Genomic DNA, 24,561 nt, shown 5'->3' with positions numbered 1-24,561 from the left:
CTAGCACAGCTTCCGGCGCCGTAGGCGCTCAGCGGGCGGTAGCTCACGTGTGTTTGCCTCGCCGTGCCTGCAGATCTGAAGGAGATCGCGTCCGTGGTCGAGGCGGGGTCGCTGACCAAGGAGGTCCGCCGGATCTCCCGCGCCGTCCGCCTCACCGTCGCCCTGCGCCGCCGCCTCGCCGCCCCCGACGTCGCGGCCTTCCTCGCCTTCGCGCTGCCCGCTTCCTCCGAGGCCTTCACCCGCCTCTCCCCTCTCCTCCCCAAGGTATCTTTCTGCCTGCAACTTCAGAGCTCTCGTGATTTGGAATAAACATGCAATTATGCCTGAATCTGATGACACCGTCAAGGACATGAGCGTCTGATACTATGTTTGTTATTCTACATGTGTTACATGTGTCTTGGCTGCCGATTGACATGGTAGATCGTTCTGGATTGATTGGCCTTTTAGAAGTAAATGGGAACTCATAATCTAGGCCATTGTAGTAGAGTAACTGTTAGCCGGCTACTGTATGGTGATGCAACGCGAGCCTTTAGATTTTCCAATTCAGTTTCACTGTTGAAGTTCACGACGAATCAGGTTCCTTCTGTTCTGACGATTAATTGGTAATTGACACAGTCTTGGGTATCTCGTATTATGTCTGGCATGAGATCGTTCTGGATTGCTTGGCTTGTTAGAAATAAATTAGAACTCATAATCTAAATCATTGCTGCAAAGCAACTGTTACTGTGTGGTGATGCAGTACAAGCCTTGAGCAATTGCATATTTTGCAATTGAGTTTCACTACTGAAGTTCATGTCAAACCAGGTTCCTTCTGTTCTGATGCTTAACTGTCACTCCCTCTGATCCAAAATAAGTGTCGCAGCTTTGAACTGAGGTTAGTTCAACCTTAGTTGAAAACTGCGACACTTACTATGGATCGGAGGTAGTAATTGATAATCTCATGCTTGGTGCGTAGGGGGTTAGAACTTGCTTCGGATTAATTCTGTACACATCAAAATTTTCAAACTGAAGTGTTCTCTTGCTCAGAGGTGTTTTATGTTCATATGGTGTTACCTCCTTTAGGAAGATGGAAGTGAGATGGATGTTGACGCTGCAGCTCCAGCTGCTCAAGTTTCAATCAAGCATGGACTCCCAGAGATTGAAATATACTGCTACCTGCTTGTGTTGATTTTCCTTATTGATCACAAGAAATATGATGAGGTATGTCCGAGAGTTTCCTCCACTTTGTCATCATTAGTGATGAGACATACCAATTTGATGTTCTCTTCAGGCTAAAGCATGTGCAAACTCTAGCATTGCTCGTTTGAAGAATCTCAACAGGAGGACTGTTGATGTTTTGGCTTCTAGGCTGTATTCGTATTACTCGTATGTCCATGAACTCACCAACAGCCTTGCTGAAATTCGTGGGTGAGTTATTATATCATGAATTGTTATTCTCACTACACGGTATCTATACAGACCTTCCAGTGCGTCCCTGAGTAACTAGTAAGCGCTTTTTTCTGTTCGGTCCTGCTTTCATTTTCTTCTCATACAATTATCTCTTTGCAGAACTCTCCTTGGGTTGCACAGGATGGCAACTCTTCACCATGATGAGCTTGGGCAGGTTGTTCTGAGACCCTAGTTTTCAATTTTTTAGACATACAGCTTGAATGCTGTCAAATTATGGGGTTGACTTCTGGTTTCGATGGCAGGAAACTCTTCTTAACCTGCTTCTTCGCAATTACCTGCACTACAACCTATATGATCAGGCAGAAAAACTTAGGTCAAAGGCACCGCGTTTTGAAGCACATTCCAATCAGCAGGTAATCATAATTCATCAAGTATTTTATTTGCTCTCCTGTTTTTATGCTGAGTTGTTGCAGTTGAAGTAGAAATGCAATATGTCTTTATTCTTTGTACTAAGGCTGGTTATCGATTTAATGACGAACACCCTACGAAATTGTCATTCTTTCATTTGATCATGTGAAGGTATGTTGTAGACAAGAACTAATCTCCCTATTTTTCTCACAGTTCTGCCGCTATCTGTTCTACTTGGGAAAAATTAGAACAATTCAGCTCGAATACACTGATGCTAAAGAGAGCCTCTTGCAAGCAGCACGGAAAGCACCCACTGCAGCTCGTGGATTCCGCATCCAATGCAACAAATGGGCTATACTAGTAAGGCTACTTTTAGGGGAGATACCAGAGAGAACTGTTTTCATGCAGAAAGGAATGAAGGCGGCTTTGACACCATATTTTGAGCTTACAAATGTAAGTTCACCTTCTTTGGAAAATATACATGTTACTGCTGCATGATACATTCTTAATTTTTTTTCATGTATGATCTCCAGGCTGTTCGAGTTGGGGACTTAGAAGTGTTTAGAGCTGTTGCAGAGAAATTTGGGAGCATTTTCAGTGCCGACAGGACATCCAATTTGATTGTGAGGCTGCGCCACAACGTCATCCGGACTGGACTGCGCAACATTAGCATTTCCTACTCACGTATCTCCCTTGCTGACATTGCCAAGAAACTGAGGCTAGATACTAAGACTGCTGTTGCTGATGCTGAGAGCATTGTAGCCAAGGCCATCAGAGATGGGGCAATTGATGCCACCATCGATCATGCCAATGGTTGGGTGGTGTCGAAAGAGACTGGCGACGTGTACTCAACAAACGAGCCACAGGCTGCGTTCAACTCCAGGATTGCGTTCTGCCTGAACATGCACAACGAGGCAGTCAAGGCTCTGAGGTTCCCCCCGAATTCTCACAAGGAAAAGGAGAGTGCAGAGAAGAGGCGTGAGAGACTCCAGCAGGAGGAAGAACTTGCAAAACACATGGCCGAGGAGGACGATGATGACTTCTAGATTCCCTCTCCATGCTTTCAGGTGCTGCCTGTTCTTTACGAAGAAGCTGGTACTACTCTGTCAATTTCAGGGGCCGCAGTCCAATATCCTTGCAGGGACAATCTGAATGATTACTCGGTGCGGTTTTTTATGTTCGTAGGAAGCACCTTATTTTTCACTGCAAATTCTTATATCACTACAAATTGGTAGGAAGTGCCTTATTTTTCCATGAGATACTGTAATCGAGGAACTGAGAGAGCTTGTCGGAAACTGTTTTGCACTGCATCCTGTGTTTGCTTTGTGGGAAGCTGATTGAGGACTAGTTCCATGTGTTGCTTCATTTTCGATGTACGTGATTCATCATATGCCTGTGGTGTTGCCTGTTTTCATAATCACTCTGCTAATGTTTTCGGGTGGCTGAAACTTTGTTGCCACTATTAACATTAGAGAATTGTACCTTTTAACTCGGTCATCTTGCGAAGTTGCAGTAAGGTGCTGCACTTTGCACTTAGCAGTACTGTTGAATGACGAGAAGAATTAGAAGAGAAGTTGAGGTTGTAAGCACAATCTTTTTAGGGTTCTACCCTGTTTAAGTGACATCTCTGTATTTCACTTAGGCGGACAATGAAGTATTCATGTTTGGCACATGCCAGGCCTGAGTGAAATCTATTAGTGTTCAACAGTAAAGCAGTACTTAACTGGTTCACTTGGCATTCATTTTTTATCTGTCTTGCATATAACCAGAATACAATTATACAGTGCAAGATTATATTCTAGCAGAAATAGCATTAATTATTTGTGTAGCAGGCTTTGGACAGCTAAGGCAGCTTAAGTTTTGTTCTGACGAAACAAGCCTAAGATGATACATCTGCAAGAATTGAGTAAAATGCAAGCGCGGTCCTAATTCTTTTCTAGAAGTGTCGATTGGGTCCTAATTCTTTCAAAATACACATCTGGATCCTAATTCTTTCTAAGTTGTTCACCCGAGGTCCTAATTTCGTCTGACCGCCGCTGACCAGCTCGTGTGGCGCTTTGACCGCCGCCACGTCGACTCGAGGGCCCACGCGGGATAACGACCAGCCGTGCGTTTTTTCAAAAGAGCCCCCCAACCCTAATCTCTCCGTAGCCGTAGTCCTTTTCCTCTCCTCTTCCCCACCTCTCTCTGCTCTGGCGAAACAGGGGAGATCGACGGCGGTGGTCCGGTGAGAAGAGGCAGGCGCTTGTCCCACGGCGGCGCCGCTAGGATGGCGCCTGTGCATCGGCGACCCGGAGATCCTCCTCCACGATACGGTCAGTGTGGTGCCAGTAACCCTAACCCTTGATCCTCTTTTTCTGCGGATACCTATTTAGCTCGAATCGATGGTAGTATTTGACTGAATCCCTCGATACCTAGGACCACAAGAGGAGGTTTTTACCGTAGAAATCAACTATGCTGGATTTTTCTGCGGATTTGGCCGATCGAAGACGTATGTCGATGGGAAAGTTGCTCTGTTCGATGGTTGCGAAGTAGATACATGGTCTCCTCTCTGGCTCACTGATTTTATGCAGCAACTGGGATATAGTGACCAATCTAAGCATGTTATTTACTGGTTACTGCCTGGAAAGAATTTAGGCGATGGACTGCGGATTGTGGACTGTGACACTGACACTTTGCATATGACAGCAGTTGTTCCAAAATTCCAGTACTTTCAGTTGTTTGTTGATCACAAAGACACGGCCTTTGACAATGTAATTGATGATATTCATGTTAGTGGTACACCTGAGCTACCTCCTGTACTAAGCCCTAAATCTCCTGGGTTTAGCAGTGGAATAAGAGGAAGTCCCAGGTTTAAGGTGAAAGCTCATAAAGGCAGACTGAACCAATTTAATGCAGGCAGCAGCAATGAAGGGAGTAGCAGTGTTCCGCCAGTGGGACAAAATGTTGGACATGAGCTTAGAAGAAGCAGGAGGAAAATTGTGGTAGAAGAAGAAATCCCCAATGAAAATGACAGTGACAGTGATGACAGTGAATGGGATTCAGACTGGGTTGACTCTGACAATGAAGTAGACAAAGATGATGATGATCTGTATGAAGAATGGGTTGATGAAAAATTTGAGAAGAAGAAAAAGAAGAAATCAGAATGGGAGCAGGACAGTGATTATGATACAGATGAACTGCAGGAGCTACAAGATTTAGAGCTTGAAGATAGTGATTCAGCAGAGGAAGTGGAAGTAGTAGATGCACAAGGAAGGAAAAAAATGAAAAAGAAAGTGAAGCTGAAAAGGTGGAGGCCTGAGAACATGAAAGAAGTCAGTTTTCACATAGGCATGGTGTTCTTGTTTGTCATTGAACTAAGAGCAGCAATTCAAGAGTACATTGTGAAGCAGAGAGTGCAAATTCATTACATAAAGAATGATAAACAGAGGATAAGGGCATGTTGTGTTGGAGATTGTCCCTGGTTCTTATTTGCTGCACCTGACAGCAGGACCAAAGCATGGGTTGTGAAGAAGTATGTGGGTGAGCATACATGTGAAAGAGAGTGGGCACTCAAGCAATTTACAGCAAGATATTTGGCTGGCAAGTATGTGGAAACATTTAGAGCAGATGAGAAGATGACACTGCAGAACTTTGGCAGACTTGTTCAGTTGGACTACAACATGCAACCTAGTAGAAGTAAGCTAGCTAGAGCAAAGAGGATTGCACTAAAGAAAATTCATGGAGATGAACTTGAGCAGTATAATTTACTGTGGGACTTTGCAGCTAAAATCAGAAGATCAAACCCTGGCAGTACCATGTTTGTGAATGCAAACAATGGAAAGTTTGAGAACTGCTACATGGCCTTAGATGCATGCAAAAGGGGTTTTCTGCTAGCTTGTAGGCCCATTATATGCATTGATGGGTGTCACATTAAGAACACGTATGGTGGAGTGATGCTGACTGCTGTTGGAGTTGATCCTAACGATTGTATCTTTCCCATTGCAATTGCCATAGTAGAAGTGGAAGATACTGTCACATGGAAGTGGTTCTTGAACACATTGAAGGAGGATCTGAACATACAAAACACAACACCATGGACATTGATGAGTGATAGGTAGAAGGTAGTAATAACATTTCATATTATCACACTGTAGCATTTCATATTATCATACTGTAGCATTTCATATTATCATACTATAGCATTTCATATTATCATACTGTAGCATTTCATTTTATCATACTGTAGCATTTCATTTGTTTATTCTGCAATGTATGTAGGGGTTGATTAATGCTGTCAATGCAATATTTCCTCATGCACAACATAGATTTTGTGTGAGGCATTTGCATCAAAACTTTGCAAAGAACTGGAAAGGTGATGTAATGAAGAATAAATTGTGGCAAATTGCAAGAGCTACACATGAGGCAGACTGGAAGAAGTACATGCAAGAGATGAAAGAGCTGGACCAGGGGGCCTATGAGTACTTGGATGCAATTGACCCAAGGCAGTGGTGCAAGGCTTATTTCCATGAACTCCCAAAGTGTGATTTGCTTCTGAACAACAGTTGTGAAGTGTTCAACAAGTAAGTGGTAGTACTGTATCATTTAAATTGTCATACCGCATCCTTTCATACTGTTGGAACTGTAGCATTTCATTTGTTCTAACTGTAGTGATTTCATAGGTATATACTTGATGCCAGAGAAATGCCTATAGTTACTTGTCTTAAGAAGATCAAGGACCAATTAATGACTAGGTTTTATAGCAAGAATCTGGAATCTGAGGAGATGTGTGGTCAAATTTGTCCCAAAATTAGAAAGAAACTGGATAAAAATATTAACATGTCCAACAACTGCACTGCATTACCAGCTGGACAACACATATTTCATGTTATGGGCATGGTTGGGGAGTATGATGTGAACATACAGAAAGAGGAGTGCTCTTGTAGGGCATGGCGGCTCTCAGGAATTCCATGTAGACATGGAGTTGCATGTTTAAGACATGAAAGAATTAAACCAGAGGATGTTGTCAACAAGTGCTACAGCATTGATGCTTTCAAAGCTGCTTATGGCAAGATCATAATGCCATGTAGTGATCCTAGAGTGTGGCCTAAAACTAATGGGCCTCAAATGCTGCCACCAAACTATGAGAAGAAAGTTGGTAGGCCTGGAAAGAAGAGAAAGCAGAACCCACTAGAGGAGGACAATGGAACTAGGATGAGCAGACATGGCATTATTGGGCACTGCAGTGTGTGCAATCAACCAGGACACAACAAAAGAAAGTGCTCTGAACTAGGTAGAGGACAACCAACAACAACACAAGATCCTGGAGCAGCACATAAGGCAGAAGCAGAACAGGAGCCAGCAGCAGAAGAGGCAGCAGCAGAACATGATCCAGCAACAGAACATGCATCAGTAGAACATGCAGCAACAGAACATGCAGCAACTGAACATGCAGCAACAGAACATGTGCCAACAACTGAAGATGAGCCATCAATACAAGAACATGTGCCAATTCAGGTTGTGCTTCCAGAAACACAACAAAGAACTAAACTACCAGTCAAGAGAAGGCCCAGTTGCAAGGTGCATTTCCCTTAAATGTTTCCCTCAAATGTTGACAGATTTCTGAAATTGCAATGCTCAACAACATTTCTGATTTTTTTGCAGAAAAAGGCATGTCCACAAGTGGGCAAAAGTACATCCAATATGATATCTTCTTCTATGACTTATGATCTTGCTTCATCTACTATGATTGAGATTTTACAGGACCAAGTGAGAGCTTTTTATTCAAATGCAATGTTAATAAATGCAATGCCATATGTTCTTCCAGAAATTCACCTACATTACTAACTAAATGTTTGGTTGGTTTGTAGGCTATAGCTACTCAACAATCTCAAACAGCAGTGCCAGCTCCTCTACCAGAAAGCCAGTTCGTTGCAAACTGCAGAGATGCCCTGCCACCTCCAAGAATCCATACTACTGCTACACTAGGTTTGAAGAGAAGGAAGAAAGTGAAAAAAACTAAGGAGAACAAAGCCCCAACAATTCAGAAGTGAAGACTACAAAGCTGTTATGGAAAGAAGCAGTGTAGGATATTTTTCTTTTGCTTAGGAAACAAGATGGTTTATAATGAAATCTCATGCTGAGATGTGGCTTTGGGTTTCACACAAACCATGGAAATGTAATGCTATTTCCTACTTTTGTTGCACAACTTGAAGACCTTGTAATGCTGAATCCATCTATCTGTCTTTCAGACTGCTTTTAAGTTCAATTACTAGTAAAAGAAAGGCCTTGTATATTACCGTTTATTTGTGCTGTCAATGCTAGTAAAAAAATTGCTGCCAAAGTACAGAAAAACAACCAAAATGCTGCCAAATTTTAGTTCAATTTCATTGCAACAGTACATGATCAACATCTGGATACACCAACAAGCATTGAACACTAGATACATCATACTACCACATCACTTCTTAAATCCTACACACACCACTACTACAATCAGTACAACAAGTGCACTGAGAATACTCCTACAGAGAAAAATGAGCTCATTCATCTTCTGCATTGCTTCTGCATACACCACAGTCTCAACAGTGCTCTGCTTCTTCACTTGCACCTCTGTTTCTTCACTTGCAATGACACCAGCTGAATCAAAACTGCTCAATCCAGGGCTGATGTATCCACCTCTCACCAAAAAATCTAAATAGTTGTCTGGTCCATCTTCCCAATAATAATGTTGGCAAGTATTTGGTGGAATCTGACAGAAATTGAGTAAAAAAAATTCAGCCAAAAAGAAACACAGAAAAATCAAATCGATTGGGCACTTGTAGAAGATCTTACATGGTGGTTGGGGCACTTGTAGAAAATCCTGCCAGGATTTGCCTCTGATTTTGATACAAGACGAATTGTAGATCGAATGCGGCAGCTAGGGCATGGTACCAACGGCAGCATACCCGCTTGGGCCGGCGATGATATGGGCGGCGAGAAAAGGGCTAATGCCGGAGGTGGAGGAGGCGCTTGGGCAGCCTTCTTCCCGCGGTGCTTCACGGCAGACGAGCTAGCGGCGGCGGACATGGCGGCGACGGCGCGGCGCCAGAGAGAGGAAGAGAGCAAGCAGAAGACCTAGGGACTGGGGAATGATGAAAGCATAAACTCCAGGGGCCAAACTGCTTAAATTCCCAACCTCCAACCGCGGGAAATCTCCCGCGTGGGCCCTCGAGTCGACATGGCGGCGGTCAAAGCGCCACGCGAGCTGGTCAGCGGCGGTCAGACGAAATTAGGACCTCGGGTGAACAACTTAGAAAGAATTAGGATCCAGATGTGCATTTTGAAAGAATTAGGACCCAATCGACACTTTTGGAAAAGAATTAGGACCGCGCTTGCATTTTACTCGCAAGAATTTAACATGTAAGTTCAGATGGAAAGATCTTGATAAACTTTTAGCATAGCTGGCCTTTCTTTGGGTGAAGGGGTTAGGCAATCAAATGCCACAGAGATGCACCACTTCACGTTGTTCGCCTCGGTTTTGGGTCGTGGAAGTCGTTTATCCAAAATTTCTTCCAGGAGGAATTTGTCATTGAGTGAAGAATGAAAAGCTTGTATGTCTCCTGGATGTTTGCCCATCAACACCTCGAGCACCACCACGCCAAAGCTATATACATCACATTTCTCCGTAACTAGAGAAGTGTAGGAACATTCTGTGTCCAAAACAGGAACATAAGAATTAGGATTATGCATTAGTGCAGAGTGTTCAATCTAACAGAATTTAGATAGCATTGTGTTGAATAAACATACCAGGTGCTATGTACCCATAAGTCCCTGCTAGTGCACTCCAGTTTGATGAATCAGGTTTCAACATTCTTGCAATACCGAAATCCGAGACAAACCCCTTGTAGCCAGCATCTAGTAAGATGTTTCTGCTTGTGATGTCTCGATGAATTATGGGTGGGTGAACATCATGGTGGAGGTAAGTGAGGGCTTGAGCCACATCTCTTATTAGAGCCACCCTTCTCTGCCAATGGAATTGGACTGCTAGTTCTTCATTGCTTAAGATAGAAGCTAGATTTCCTTTCTCTATATACTGGCATACAAGGAACCTGTACCGTGGATGAGAGCAATACCCATATAGCTTGACGATGCTGCGTTGGCGAATTTTTGTTAACATTTCAATCTCATGCTGGAATCTTTCTTCATCATGTGCCTCCTCATCGCCTCCATGGGAGTTTCTTTACTGCAACCACTTGTTCATCTGGAAGTTCTGCCTTATAAACAATACCACTGGATCCTTCTCCAATGCAATGTTTCTCATCGAAATTGTCAGTTGCATTGATAATATCCTCAAATGCCATTTTGCCATCAAAGCTCCATACAGAGAATACATCCCTTTTGTTCACATCATCAGTTCTTTGAGATACTTTCTTGCGGCAAATAAAAAAGGCAATTACACATGCTACTACTACTGAAATAGCAGCAGCAAACATAGGAAGACCGATTGACAGTATAATCTTTTGATGCTTTCTCCTATGATCCGCAAGGGGTAAATTACAAGGAGAGATGCCAATAAGGTCTCCACAAAGATCTTTGTTGTGGAGAAACCATTCTGCTGATGCATTGCGAATCCCTTTCGGGATAGACCCTTCTAGGAAGTTGTATGATACATCAAACATTGTTAGGCTTTGCATGCTTGCAATCGAAACAGGGATGGCACCGCTGAATTGATTGTGTGAGAAGTTTACAAACATCAATACCTCTAGTTTCCCGAGTTCCGGTGGTATTGGTCCGCTGAGACTGTTCATACTAAGATCAAGCATTCTTTGCAGCGAAGCTAAATTGCCCAAACTACCAGGAAGACTTCCATTAAGGCTGTTGTTCACTTGTTCTCCATATGTAATGACTACAGTTTCAGACAATTTCCAATCTCTTCTGGTACTTTACCACTTAAATGGTTGCTTGAGAAATGAAGAATCTCAAGATTACTAAGTTGGCCGATTTGCTTAGGGATCTGGCCAGATAGTTTGTTGTTTCTTAAATCCATCCAGTACAGATTCGTTAGCTTGCCGATTTCTGGTGGTATCTCACTGGTTAACCTATTGAAACTCAGTATGAGTCTTCTAAGATTTTTTAGCCCCCCCAACTCAGAAGGTATACCACCTTCTATCATGTTGTCTTCGAAATTAATACCTGTTAAGTTTTTACATGAGCCCCAGTTTGGCGAGAGCCGGCCTTTAAATCTGTTTGAAGACAAATTAATGTCACTCAGATGTGGATACACCCCAAATGCTTCAGATATGTCTCCCTCGATCTGATTTTTGCTGATTCCGAAATATATTAGTGAACTACAATCCCTCAAACCTTTTGGGACAGGCCCGTCAAAATTGTTGCGAAAGAGTCGGAAAACCTGAAGCTTCTTACCGTGGCACAAGTCTGGCAAGTGTCCGGTCAGCTGGTTGTCAGCTAGTTGAATGGCGACCAAATTGGTGAGGTTGGAGAGTCCAGGAGGCAAAGGACCAGAGAACTTATTATTGAACAGTCGCATTTCTATCATGCTCTTCAATTTCCCAAAACTTTGATGAATTGATCCGGACAATTTGTTTTGGTAGGATATAAGATATTCCAAATTTTCCAAATTTCCAAACTCGGGCGGCAACTCGCCAGAGAGACTGTTGTTATTTATTGCTATTTGTTTTAGTGAAGACATGTTCCCAATACTTGGCGGCACTGATCCAACAATGAAATTGTCCGAGAGTAGGAGTGCTTCAAGATTCACAAGATTTCCAAACTCATGAGGGATTGATCCAGTTATATGGTTATCCCAAAGAGCAAAATAGGTCAGTGAAGTAAGATTGCCGGCAACACCAGAGGGAGCTGAGCCGGTTAAACGGTTCACCGACAAATCCAACCCAATCAAGTTGGAGAGCATCCCAAACTCTACAGGGACCGGACCAGTGAGCTGGTTCAGATATGCGGTGAGGTATCTGAGCTCTGTGAGGTTTCCAAAGGAGCGCGGAAGTATGCCATTGAGGTTGTTTTTCTCGAATACTAGTTCTTGCAGAGTCTGGACTTGTCCTAACTCTTCAGGTATGGGTCCTGACAAACGGTTGTCAGAAAAGACCAGAGAGTTGAGGCTGGTCAAGTTTGCAAGGGCAGAAGGTATTTGGCCAGAAAGGATGTTGGAGCCCAAATCCATCTCTCTCATGTTCCGAAGCCGTCCAAGGTGCCATGGGATGTTACCTGACAGCCTATTCCCAGGTAGATAAAGAAAGGCAAGTCTTGAGAGATTACCTAAAGCAGCAGGGATTTGGCCGGTGAGATTGTTGCTGGAGAGGTCCAGTAGCGTGAGCCTCCGGAGGTTGCTTAACGACGAGGGTATGGACCCCCATAGCTGGTCACCGGAGAAGTTGAGTGTGGAGAGCATGGGAAGAGAGCCGATGCCTGGAGGGATGGCACCGGTGAGACCATAGTTGCCGCTGAGGTCGAGGTTGACGAGGTGAGGGAGCGACTGGAAACTCAAGGCGTCCAGCCGCCCTGCAAGGCTGCAATGCCGGCCCCGCCAAGGGAGATTCCTCTGATGACCTTGGCCGTGGCTCCTCGGCGTGACCGAGTGTCGCCGCAGGTGATGCCGGTCCAGTTGCACGGGTGCATGCCGCCGTCGTCTCTCCAGGTTCCCAGCGAGGAGTGCTTGGAGGAGTACTTGACAGATGATTTCCAGCGGAGAAGCGCCGCGGCCTGGGATCTCAGCGAAGTGCCGCGGCCTGCCGCTGTTGCTGTCGCGGGCGTGGCGCGGCCCTCGGCTTGCGTGGAAGCAAGGAGAAGGAGAAGCAGCAGCAGGGCAAGCGAGAGAACCGGGTGATGCAGCAGCGGCGGCGGGGTCACCTTGGGATCCGCCATGGCGCGTGCGTACTACGATGATATGACTGCATGCATACGCCCAAGTGATCATCACGTAAACTAGTTAACCGATCAAAAATACTCCCACAAGTCTCGGAGCAAGAGGCACAGAGAAGAAGAGCGCATGTACGTACCTCTGGTGTCCGGAGCGGAGCCGAAGGCAGCAGCCGTTTCGTGCTTTGGTTTTGCTGGACTGAGACGAGCGAGTTGGCTCCTATAGTGCGGCCGGCCGGCCGGCTATATGCTTTCCATACGCAATAGGACCGAAATCTTCTGCGTTTTCTAGCTCGAGATGTTTCAAGGCTGACAAACATCAGACTTGGAGCGGGTTTACTGGTCTAAGATTGGTCGTGCTTCCAGTCCGTTGAAATAATACTGTATCGATCGTGCTTGCCCTGTAGCTGTAGAGATGGACTTTTTCCTCGGTTTTCTTGGAAAATTTAGGGCCTAAGTTGAACTTGTATGTATTCGACATGGACAGCATTAATGTCGATGTGTGCAATTGTCGTGCGGCGTTGGACTTTTTCTTGAAAACTTTAGCATGTATATATGAGTTGACGGTTAACACAATCAGTAGGAGTACGGTTCAAACAGGGAAACTGTCGGCATGACCCACAAAATTTTCAACCTACATGTTTATTCATTGGACGCGACTCGGTAGCACCTGTTGGCCAGGTAGTCAATCAGGGCACACACCCGTAAAAGGAAACCCCCCTTGCCAGCTGTCATGTATAAAAGGAAAGTGCTGTCCCTCCCCTCTCGTAACAGAAAGATGCCAGAAGATTTGGTCCCCACCAAATCAAGGACCGAATCAAAACGCATCCACGCACCCTGGACGCCGCTGCCCAAAGCAGCGTCCACCCTACGCTAACCACACAAATATCTGGATCCTTCTCCCCTGCTTCTCCTTCTCCCCCCCCTCGTTTCCCCCAAAGAACGCCATTGACACTGGATCCAGAACTCCATGGCTACAGCTGAAGTTTCACCCAACCCCAAAAATCCAACAACACCTACCAGGAAACTCTTGCCCCACACCTCCTTCCCTGTTAGCCCTGCCTTCTCCTACATCTGCTGGTATGTCTATGTTCATCCTTCCCCCCATGGCCAACCTCTTTGCTGCAGCAAAAAAAGGATTTGCAAGTCAAAAAAAGCATAAGACATAGGAGGGACAAAAAACAGTAAAAAAGCATAGGAATTGTAGAGAATTAGCACCCACATGGTTAGCAAGACTCAGATCTAGAAAAGGAGGTGTTGTTCCAAAAAAACACATGCTTGTAGGCAAGTTGAGTCGACAGGGTTGGCAGGTTGAGTTATATCTGCAAGCAAGATCTGTTTCCCACCTAGTTTTTGTTTTGATGCATGCATTTACACTAGTTTCAAGACCAGTAAATCTAGGCAAATCAAGTTATGTTTCCACGCAATTGCTGTAATGTAAAAAAATTGGGCAAGTGCTGTAATGTAATGCAGGCAAGTCTTGTTCTAGTGCAGGCAAGTGCTGTAATGTAATGCAGGCAAGTCTTGTTTTAGTGCAGGCAAGTGCTGTAATGTAATGAAGGCAAGTCTTGTTCTAGAACAGATAGTAGTACCTAATAAGATGCCTTCTTTTGGACATTGTGAATTTTTTTGAAGACCAGCCTAAAATTTCATGTATAGTGGGGCTAGCCAACTTGATGAGATAAAAATGTGGGCAAGTACTGTAATACAAATGTAGGCAAGTGTTGTTTCTACTGCAGACAAGTGTTGTAAAAAAAGAAGTTTTTTATTCAGTAATGCAGAAAAGATATGTAGCATGAGAGATAGGTAGAAAGAAGTACCTAATAAGTTGCCTTCTTTTTGACTTCTTTTGCCAACTTCACAACCTTACTACCAATAAAAAATGGTGCTTTAGTAACTGTGAATCCTGTATACAAAACCTGTGGCAACCGCTGATAGAACTTTGGCAGAAGTGAACCAGAAAGCTACGAGACATTAGGCAAGTGGACAACATAGTAGTATAAGGATGTTCTGCAAACGAGTTATACAAAGCTATGTCAAGTCCAAGCACGCATGTTCAAAACACATATCATATATTGTAACGCCCTCGATGCGGCTATATCTCCCACGTGTCAAAGCACGACTTAGAGGCATAACCGCATTGAAAGCAATATCGCAAGTGAGGTAATCTTCACACAACCCATGTAATACATAAGGGAAAAGAGATACATAGTTGGCTTACAATCGCCACTTCACACAATACATGAATAAAGCATTACATCACACAAATATAATCAAGGTCCGACTACGGAACCAAAATAAAAAAAGAACCCCAAATGCGACAAGGTCCCCGATCGACCCCAACTGGGCACCACTACTGATCAACTAGAACGAAACAACACAAATGACAAGATCTTCACCGAGCTCCTCCTGAGCTTGGTTGCGTCATCTGCACGGACTCATCGGCACCTGCAAGCTAGTTTTGGAAGTATCTGTGAGTCACGGAGACTCAGCAATCTCGCACCCTCGCGATCAAGACTATTTAAACTTATGGGACGGGTAAAAGGTATGATGTGGAGCTGCAGCAAGTGCCTAACATATATGGTGGCTAACATACGCGAATGAGAGCGAGAAGAGAAGGCAAAGCACGGTCGAGAAACTATGATCAAGAAGTGATCCTAGAACAACCTACGTCAAGCATAACTCCAACACCGTGTTCACTTCCCGGACTCCGCCGGAAAGAGACCATCACGGTTACACACGCGGTTGATGTATTTTAATTAAGGTCAACTTCAGGTTTTCTATAACCGGACATTAACAAATTCCCATCTGCCCATAACTGCGGGCACGGCTTTCGAAAGTTCAAATCCCTGCAGGGGTGTCCTAACTTAGCCCATCACAAGCTCTCACGGTCAACGAAGGATGTTCCTTCTAGCGGGAAGACCCGATCAGACTCGGAATCCCGGTTACAAGACATTTCGACAAGTTAAAACAAATCCAGCAACACCGCCCGAATGTGCCGACAAATTCCGATAGGAGCTGCACATATCTCGTTCTCAGGGCACACTCAGATGAGACATCCTACGAGTAAAACCAAACCTCAAGTTGCCCCGAGGTGGCCCTGCAGTCTGCTCGGTCGGACCAACACTCAGAGGAGCACTGGCCCCGGGGGGGGGGGTGTTAAAATAATGATGACCCTCGAGAGAGCGACTCCCAAGGGAAAAGTAGGTGGTGGTGAGGCAAATGGTAAAACCAAGGTTGGGCATTGCTGGAGAAGTTTTATTCAAGGCGAACTGTCAAGGGGTTTCCATTATTACCCAACCGCGTAAGGAACGCAAAATCCGGGAACATAACACCGATATGACGGAAACTAGGGTGGCAAGAGTGGAACAAAACGCCAGGCATAAGGCCGAGCCTTCCACACTTTACCAAGTATATAGATGCATTAATTAAATAAGAGATATTGTGATATCCCAACAAGTAAACATGTTCCAACAAGGAACAACATCTCCATGTTCCAACAAGGAACAAACTTCAATCTTCACCTGCAACTAACAACGCTATAAGAGGGGCTGAGCAAAGCGGTAACATAGCCAAACAACGGTTTGCTAGGACAAGATGGGTTAGAGGCTTGGTTTAACAACATGGGAGGCATGATAAAGCAAGTGGCAGGCATCGTAGCATAGGCATAGCAAAAGAGCGAGCATCTAGCAAGAAAAGATAGAAGTGATTTCGAGGGTATGATCATCTTGCCTGAGATCCCGCAAGGAAGAAGAACGAGTCCATGAAGAAGACAAGCGGGCAGAGTCGAACGGGTCCTCACAAACGCGACGTTATCGGAACCAACCCGAAGAAGCAACACCGGAAAGAAAGCAAACAACATAGTAAACAACCATCACATAAGCATGGCACGATGCGCAAACAAGTATGATGCATGTCCGGTATAATGAGGCATGGCATGGCAAAGTGCACAAACAATCCTACAAATTAAGTGGAGCTCCTTATGCAACGGAGTTACATATTGAAGAAACACCACATGACTTATTTAGTTCTCTCTCGTTTATGTACCCAACAATATTAAATGTTGTTAAACATGGCAAGAGGGTGAAGCAAAGTAAAACTACCTATCTAGTCAAGTTTAAATGAGGCCGGAATAACAAAACAACAAATCCGGAAACTCCTCATGTGCATATATTAGGTTTGGTCCTGTTCTGCCCTAAACATAATTTTAGAGTTATTAAACATGCAAGAAAAGTGCACCATGTTAAACTATGCATTTTTCTACCCCATTTACATATAAAGATTATTAAAATCCGAGTTACGGTTATTTAGTTATGAATTAAATTATTTTAGCATGTTATTTAAGCAAATTAAAGCAAACAGCAAGTTAAACACCTCAAACATGCATGAAAGTTGGATATTGTGAAACTAGATGAAATTCTAGTCAAGTTACATATATAAATCATTTCCATCCGATGCACGGTTTGAGAGTTATGTTATGCATGAACTAGGAGGACTTTTTTGTAAAACTTCAGTCTCAGGATAAATGGCTAAAACGCAGATCTGAAAAAAAAAATAGGAACTGGGCCGAATCTGGCTGGCCCGAAGGTATACAGGAGAGGGGCTCGAGGGGTTGCTCACATTGGGCCTGGCCCAGTCGGTGCAGTAGGGGCAGGCCGATGCTGGATCTGGGCCTCGCGTGGGAGCTGGGCCAGCACGCGCAGGGTGGAAAACAGGACGAGGCGCGGTGAACAGTCAACAGGGTCGAGGCAAGGAGATCGAGCCGGTGTTGCTGTCTCGCTCGATACAGAGGACGCCATGGCGAGGCGGCGCTAGATGAAGACGGACGCGTGGTGACCGGGTCAGGTGAGGCCGGATCTGCCAGGTGGGGAGGAGGAGGTCCACGCAACAAGGCTGGTCAGAGGCTCTGGTGGCCGGAGGAAGCGAGCGCGCTCCCGTGACGAAGGCGACGGGACAGGGAAGCTACAGCGGCAAGAAGGAGGACTCCAGCGAGGGGCCGACAAGGACGCAATCCCTGTAGGCGGCGAGGTGCAGGGGTGGTCCGGCACCGGATCATGGCGGAGAAGAAGCGGGGCGTACACGTAGACGAACTACAGCGGCGGCATGGGCTCCTGGTGGCCGGTGGCTCGTGGCGTCGCCGTGGGACTCGGTTTCCTGCGAAGAAGAGGACACGAGCAGAGCTTAGAGAGAGAGCCATAGGAGGAAGGAGAAGAGGAGGGCAGAGAGAAAGAGCAGGGACGGCGAGGATGGCCTGCGGGTTGTTGCTGCTCACCGGTAGCGGTTAGGATGGCGACGAGGACGGGTTGCAGGTGGCTCCGATGCGGGACTTGGGGCGCAGGGGCGAGGCGAGCATCAAGCGGATCCGGCGGGCGTGGGGTTGAGGACAAGGTGGAGGCAGCGCGGTCGCCGGTTGCTGGAGAGGAGATCCGACGAGTTGCTGCGGGGCTGAGGGAAGAGGGCGCCTTGGATCGGGAGGAGGGGGCTGGTGTTTGAAAGAGAGAGGAATTTTGGATTAGGGAGAAAACCACTGGTTCGGTGTGGAACCCGAGGAAGAGAGTGGCGGCGGTGGGATGGATCCCTAGAAATTTGGGATCTGGTCTAGGGTCAGACTAGCTATATATAGTAGGTGGGTTTGACTAGGGGCTATCTCGTCCCTCCGATCGTAATCGGACGGACGAAAAAAAATAGTTAGGGAGCCCAAATAAGAAAACGGAGACGTTTTGTAGATGTTTGGGGATGATCCGGACACAACAGTGATGACTGCTCGGTTCGGATCCGGGACAACTTTCGGACGCGCGCGAGGGGGGCTGCGGGCTGACGAGAGAGGTTAGGTTGGACCTGGCGGTAGGTAGTGAGCTGTGTAGACGGTCTCGAGCTGAGAGAAGAGAAGAGAGGGAGGCCCGGCGACTGTTTCCGGAGACCGAAAACGTCCAACGTTAGACCGGCTATACTGCCGCTATAGTTATCCGTTGGGGCCTCAAACGATCTCTGAATGCGATGAAACTTGACAGGCAGTCTATCTACACTATACTAAGACCACACGTCAACTCTCTCCAATTCCGAGAACATTTTCCGGCCACTTATAAAATACTATTTCGGACATGCCGCGGGCGCGTGCAAGTGTGGTTGGGTTCAGAACGGACAACGGAGAGAACTCGGAGAATCCGGACGAATGCAAGTTTTAAAACATGATGATGCAATGCACATGATGACATGACAAGATGCAATACGCAAGCAAATGACAAGGCAACAACAGCGAATAACTGGACGACACCTGGCGCAACGGTCTCGGGGCGTCACATATATGGTCCACGGCATCGCAAAAAGCTAACTAAAAAAAAGAAAAAAGAAAAACTACATAGTATTCTTCTGCCTTCTTCATATATCTGCCATTGTAACTTCATCAGACACGAAGAAAATGGAGAATCATAAGCCATGTCTTTCGCTTTTTCGCATTTCCTGATAAAGAACAAAGGATAAATAGAAAAACATTAAAAAGAGTCGTTGTTGCAGAATGAAGGGCATTGAAAAAAATTTAATGCAAGACAGAAAATGTGTATTGAACATTTGCTTCTAGAGTTGCCTTATTTAGTTGCCTATAAAATCATTATTTCCTTTTTTTGTCAAACAGGTTGGAGATGATTGACTTAAATGAATTGCCTGATGATGATGGTCATTCTGAAGTGCGTTTTACGAGTGGGGTTGGAGTTGAAGACCCCATGTACTGCACGCAGCCTAATGCCCCACTACTTGGTGGTGTCTACAATGAAGTTGTAGGGGAATCGCCTAATCCTATCAGCACCCAACATGCTCCTGCTGTGCCTGAAGAAGCTATGCAGACAGAAGGCGACACTTACAATGTCACAACAACGTTTGCTGAAACAGGTGGACCTATTGGACAAGGGGTTGTGGGAAATGATAATGACGATGAAGCTTGGTCCCAACCAAGAGAGCCTTTCATAGGCATGAGGTTTGATACTCTTGAGTGTGCTCAAGAACACTACAATTCCTACGCTCTCCGACTTGGGTTTTCAATCAAGATGAACACTTCTAGGAAAAACACAAAAACTGGAAAGTTGGAGAAGCAACAATTTGTTTGCAACAAGTTTCGAAAACCAAAAGTTGACGATGGAGGTGCGGAAACTGTCCCTGCCCTAGATGTGATTGAGGACACTAATGGAGATGCAGAAGATGGTGCGGACGATGAGATCGTCTTCATTGATGATGAGTGCAGGAAAAAAAAGAAGACTAAGAAAAGAAAGCGGGATACAATAGTGCAGACAGGGTGCAGAGCAAGGATGGTTGTGAAGCTAAAGGATAGTCGGTGGGAGGTGGTTTTTTTTTATTGCCGAACACAATCATGCATTGGTTGATAAGCCATCACTAACTAACTACCTTCGATCACACCAAGGGATCCCCCCAGAAGAGAAACTGTTCCTGAAAAATCTTCATAATTGTAATTTGACCACAGGTGTGTGCACTTTTCAAGAATACATTCTTCATTGCTACATTAGCATTCCAAAAAACGGTGTTTACATTTCATGCAAAAAAACACTCTGCATTTACTACACTTGTTTTAGTGCTCCAACATAGTCACCTTGACAAACTTGAGCAACTTGGGAAGCACAGCTGCAGCAACTAGTTGCAAAACCAAAAAAAAAAATACAGGCAACCTGGCAGCTATAAGTTAAGCAAATTGGGTATGCAGCCTGAGCAACTTGTGGCTTCTACTAGGTAGGCAACCTGACAATTATAGCTTAAGCAAGTTGGGCATGCAGGCTGAGCAAGTTGTGGTTCTCTACTAGGTAGGCAACCTGGCAGTTATAGGCCAGGCAAGCTGTGTATGCAAACTGAGCAATTTTTGGTTCTCTAGTAGGTAGGCAACTTGCCAGTTATAGGTCAAGCAAGTTATGTATGCAAATTGAGCAACTTGTGGTTCTCTAGTAGGTAGACAACTTGCTAGTTATACGTCATGCAAGTTGTGTATGCAAATTGAGCGACTTGTGGTTCTGCTACATAGTCAAGCTGATAGTTATATGTCAAGCAAGTTGTGTATGCAACTTGAGCAACTCGTGCATTGAAGCCTGATTTTTTTGTTGCCTTTTATTGCAGGTCGTATGATGAACATCATGTCTGAATTTTATGGTTCAAAGCTAATTGTGCCTTACACAACTAAAGTGATATCAAATCTGAAATCAGGCTTGAATAAGTTTGACACAAAGGAGGGAGATATGATCGAGACATTTGCCTACTTCAAGGATCAGCAACAAAATGACCCTGATTTTTTCTACAAGGTCAAATATGATGAGGAGGATAGGGTTGTCAATATGTTCTGGGTTGATGGAGCAGCACGTAGGGCGTATATTGAGGCTTATCATGATTGTGTCTCTTTTGACACAACATACATGACAAACATGTATAACATGCCATTTACGCCATTCATTGGTATCAACCGCCATGGACAGTCAATCATGTTGGGGTGTGGGTTTGTTAGGTAAGAGTTGGAAACAAGCTTTGATTGGTTGTTTGGGGCGTTTCTTGAAGCAATGAGTGGTCGAGCACCTGGCAACATCATAACTGACCAAGATATTGCAATGGCTGAATCGATTAAGAACATTTTCCCCGGAAGTGTGCATCGGCGATGTCGTTGGCACATCATGAAAAAATCTCAAGAGAAGCTCGGGTCAATGTTGGGCAGGAACCCTGGATTGTCAAAGGATTTCAACACATGTGTAGACTTCAGCTTCACACCGGAAGAATTTGAGGCAAAATGGGTTGTTCTAATGATGAAATATCAGGATGCTATTGGCACACACTTTGACAAACTCTATGAGTACCGTGCAACATGGGTGCCGTGCTACTTCAAGCACCGGTTCTACCCATTCCTACAATCGACACAAAGAAGCGAGGGGTTCAATGCTGTGCTGAAGCGGTATGTGAACCCACATGGCTCTATCCTAAACTTTGTGAAGCAGTATGAAAAGATTCAAACACATGTGCTTGTGTGGGAGGGTGCGCAAGATTATAGGACAGAGCACTTGCAAACTGATTTGTGGTCACCTTTCTCCATTGAGAAGCAGGCGTACGAAACATACACTAGAGACTTGTACAAAAAGTTTCGTAATGAGTTTGAAATGATTGGGAGGTACAATGTACGTCCCCGGGGTGCACATTTATAAGAGCTTGAACCTAATCAGGAATGGGTTGCTAAGTATGGGGACAGTCACTACTTTGTGTCAGTTGAAAGTGATGCAGGCACCTACACTTGCGAGTGTTGCAAGATGGACAGAGATGGTATCCTCTGCTGCCATATCTTGAAGGTATTTACCCACCTTGGAGTGGATGAAATACCACTACAATACATTCTTCAGAGGTGGACTCCCCTAACAGTTCTTGATGCGGCGTTGTCCAAGAACAAGCAGATGAAATGCCCCCTTTGTCAAAGAGGCAAATGCGACATACGAACCTGCATATGGATTTTGCAAGCTTGTCCAAAGTTTCCTGTGCATCTGATGCTGCTGCAGAAGTTCTGAAGAAGCATATGCGTGCAGCTCGAACGGAGCTTACACACCTAAAATTGACCAAGAAAAAGAAACCTCCAGCGGCTACGCGTGCCAGACGTACTCAGCCTGAAACAACTACTGATGCTTCCCCTCAGCCACCATCGTTTTCGGCGCAAACACCTGCTCCAGCTCGTAGTGGGAATACGGAAACAATTAGTGGTGCTCCGCCGCCGCCGCCCTCAGAGGGTGCTGGAGGCTCAGGTGCTCATGTTCCACTGCATCCTGACACCCCTCGAGGTTCTGCACCTACTCCAACTATTCCAAGGGACCCACCAAAGTCCAACACGAAAGGGAGAGCGAAGTCTAAATGAATTGAATCAGCATTGGAACTACACCCCAAAAGGAAGAACAAATGTAGTTTCTATGGTTTTGTTGACCACAATGCAGCGAGTTGCGAGGCAAGGTTGGTGTGAAGGCCAAAGAAGGAAGCGAAAGAATGCCCCCAAGTTTTTTTGTCATTGTTCAATGAGAGAGCTCATGAAGCTGTATTGACATTTTGGGCAACTTAGAATCAATTTGTGGTGTGCTTGATACTTGGTGTTGATTTTTCATTTGTCCTTGCTGCGACCATATATAAGTTTATTTTGCTTGCTTAAGCAAAGTAGTAGTTGGTAAAACATTTGTGTAAAACGGAGGCACTATTTGCTAGCATTCCTATAACTACTTGCCTGCTCTTCTTAAAAGAGTTTGTCCAGTTTCAAAATATTTTTTGCGTTCCAACTTTGTCCAAGTACGTGAACTATGATCCCATAGGGACTTGCTGTTCAAAAATAGCAAAAATCACTGAATGAGTGCAAAAAAGGGAGGTGTGATAAACATACCTACGGTAGTTCCAGGATTTCCTTCCAAGGAGCTTTGTTGTGAATATCTGAGACCCAGATGCTTGTCAGCTGCTTCTTGATGTTTGGAATATCAATTGGTTCGTATTTTGGAACAGCCCTAGCAACCCATTTGTTGGTGTTCATCAGCCCGTAAATGCCACAGTCAGTGCTGTTTGTAACAAAACAGGAGGCAAGAAAAACTTGTTTGAGAAACTGCACATAAGTAAAAACTGGTTTATGAATAATTGATATTGGGAAAAGTTGCTTACTCATTGTTCTGCCTCGGGACATCGATGTTGACTAGCGGAAACTTATCCAGCACAACACGTGAGTGGTCATAATGATGCTCCCATAAACTACGAACAGTTGCTGCTATCAACCTAGCGTTCTTGTCCAAGACATGATTGTCTAGTGTCCTCCAGGAATCAAGGACTTCGAACCTCTTGTCTCTTATGTTCAAGTTAAACACCCAGTAATGATTCCACGATACTGGTTTTTCTGGATCAATGTTCTCTAGGATAGGAAACATAATCTGGATAGAAAAAGAATTTTCCATAAAAACAAATATGAGATGCTTGAAAAGAATATGAGGCAATTTGAATGCTTGTAAAAAATATGAGGCAATTTTAGAAGAAAGTACTCAGAAAAGAAAAGAGGGCAAAACACTTTTTGATGAGGCAACTTACAGGTACAACCGAGGCAACTACATGTTTAATAAGAGACAAGTTTATGTGGTTTCCTTAAGTTTCATGTTACACAATTTCTCCCCCAAAGCAAGGTGCAACGAAATATAAAAAGGTTGAGACTGAGGCTATCTATAAAATTGAGCTAGACTTGTCATTCTACGGAAAGGAACATAAACAACTTGCCAACTATATTTGAGACAAGAACTTGCAAGATGATGAGGCAAGTACTTGTGATTGATGAGGCAACTACTGGTTCAGGTAATTCAAGCAAAAAAAAAAAAAGCGAGCAACTTACAGCTACAAATTGAGGCAACTACATGTTTCATAGCAGGCATGTTTTGTGGTTTTCTTAACTTTCATGTTACACAATTCATTCCCTTGAAGCAAAGGTGCAACGAATGTAAAAAAGGTTCTAGACTTGTCATTCTACACTTGACAACTATATTTTTGAGGAAACAACTTGTAAGATGATGAGGCATGTGCATGTAATTGATGAGGCAACTACTGGATCAGGTAATTCTTGCGTGAAAAAAACCAATCAACTTACAGCTACAAATTTAGGCAACTACATTTTTCATAGCAGACAAGTTTGTGATTTTCATGAGTTTCATGTGTCACAAGTTATTTCCTGAAGCACAGGTGTGTTGAATAAAAAAGGTTAAGTCTGTGTCTCTCTACAAATTTGGGCTAGACTTTGTCATTCTAAGAGAACAACATTGTCACATCCCTAGTCTGGTATGACCTAGACTAGCTAGTCATTTGTGCATCATATTTAAATTTCATTTAAATTTGAAATGAGGATTGGTGGAACCCTCAGAATCATTTTTGAAAATGACCCAA

At 44.5% G+C, this 24,561-nt stretch overlaps 1 protein-coding gene and 1 pseudogene across 1 annotated transcript in view; one reads left to right on the top strand and one right to left on the bottom strand.

Annotated features, from left to right (window-relative positions):
• LOC119302704 (probable 26S proteasome non-ATPase regulatory subunit 3) overlaps positions 1–3,182 on the top strand; it is a 3,634-nt gene extending 452 nt beyond the window's left edge. The window contains exons 2-8 of the mRNA XM_037579745.1: positions 74–264; positions 1,063–1,200; positions 1,271–1,407; positions 1,549–1,603; positions 1,692–1,802; positions 2,011–2,250; positions 2,331–3,182. Of these exons, the coding sequence (XP_037435642.1) occupies positions 74–264; positions 1,063–1,200; positions 1,271–1,407; positions 1,549–1,603; positions 1,692–1,802; positions 2,011–2,250; positions 2,331–2,843 (1,385 nt within the window). The 3' untranslated portion in view covers positions 2,844–3,182. The remainder of the gene's footprint in view (positions 1–73; positions 265–1,062; positions 1,201–1,270; positions 1,408–1,548; positions 1,604–1,691; positions 1,803–2,010; positions 2,251–2,330) is intronic.
• Positions 3,183–9,183: 6,001 nt separating this feature from the next.
• On the bottom strand, positions 9,184–12,657 carry LOC119297808 (annotated as a pseudogene).
• Between the last annotated feature and the right edge of the window lie 11,904 nt (positions 12,658–24,561).

This window comes from Triticum dicoccoides, chromosome 5A (assembly GCF_002162155.2).
Source record: "Triticum dicoccoides isolate Atlit2015 ecotype Zavitan chromosome 5A, WEW_v2.0, whole genome shotgun sequence".
Lineage (NCBI taxonomy): Eukaryota > Viridiplantae > Streptophyta > Magnoliopsida > Poales > Poaceae > Triticum > Triticum dicoccoides.
Note: the sequence above shows the minus strand (reverse complement) of the source record. Positions and strands in the feature narration are given on the sequence as shown.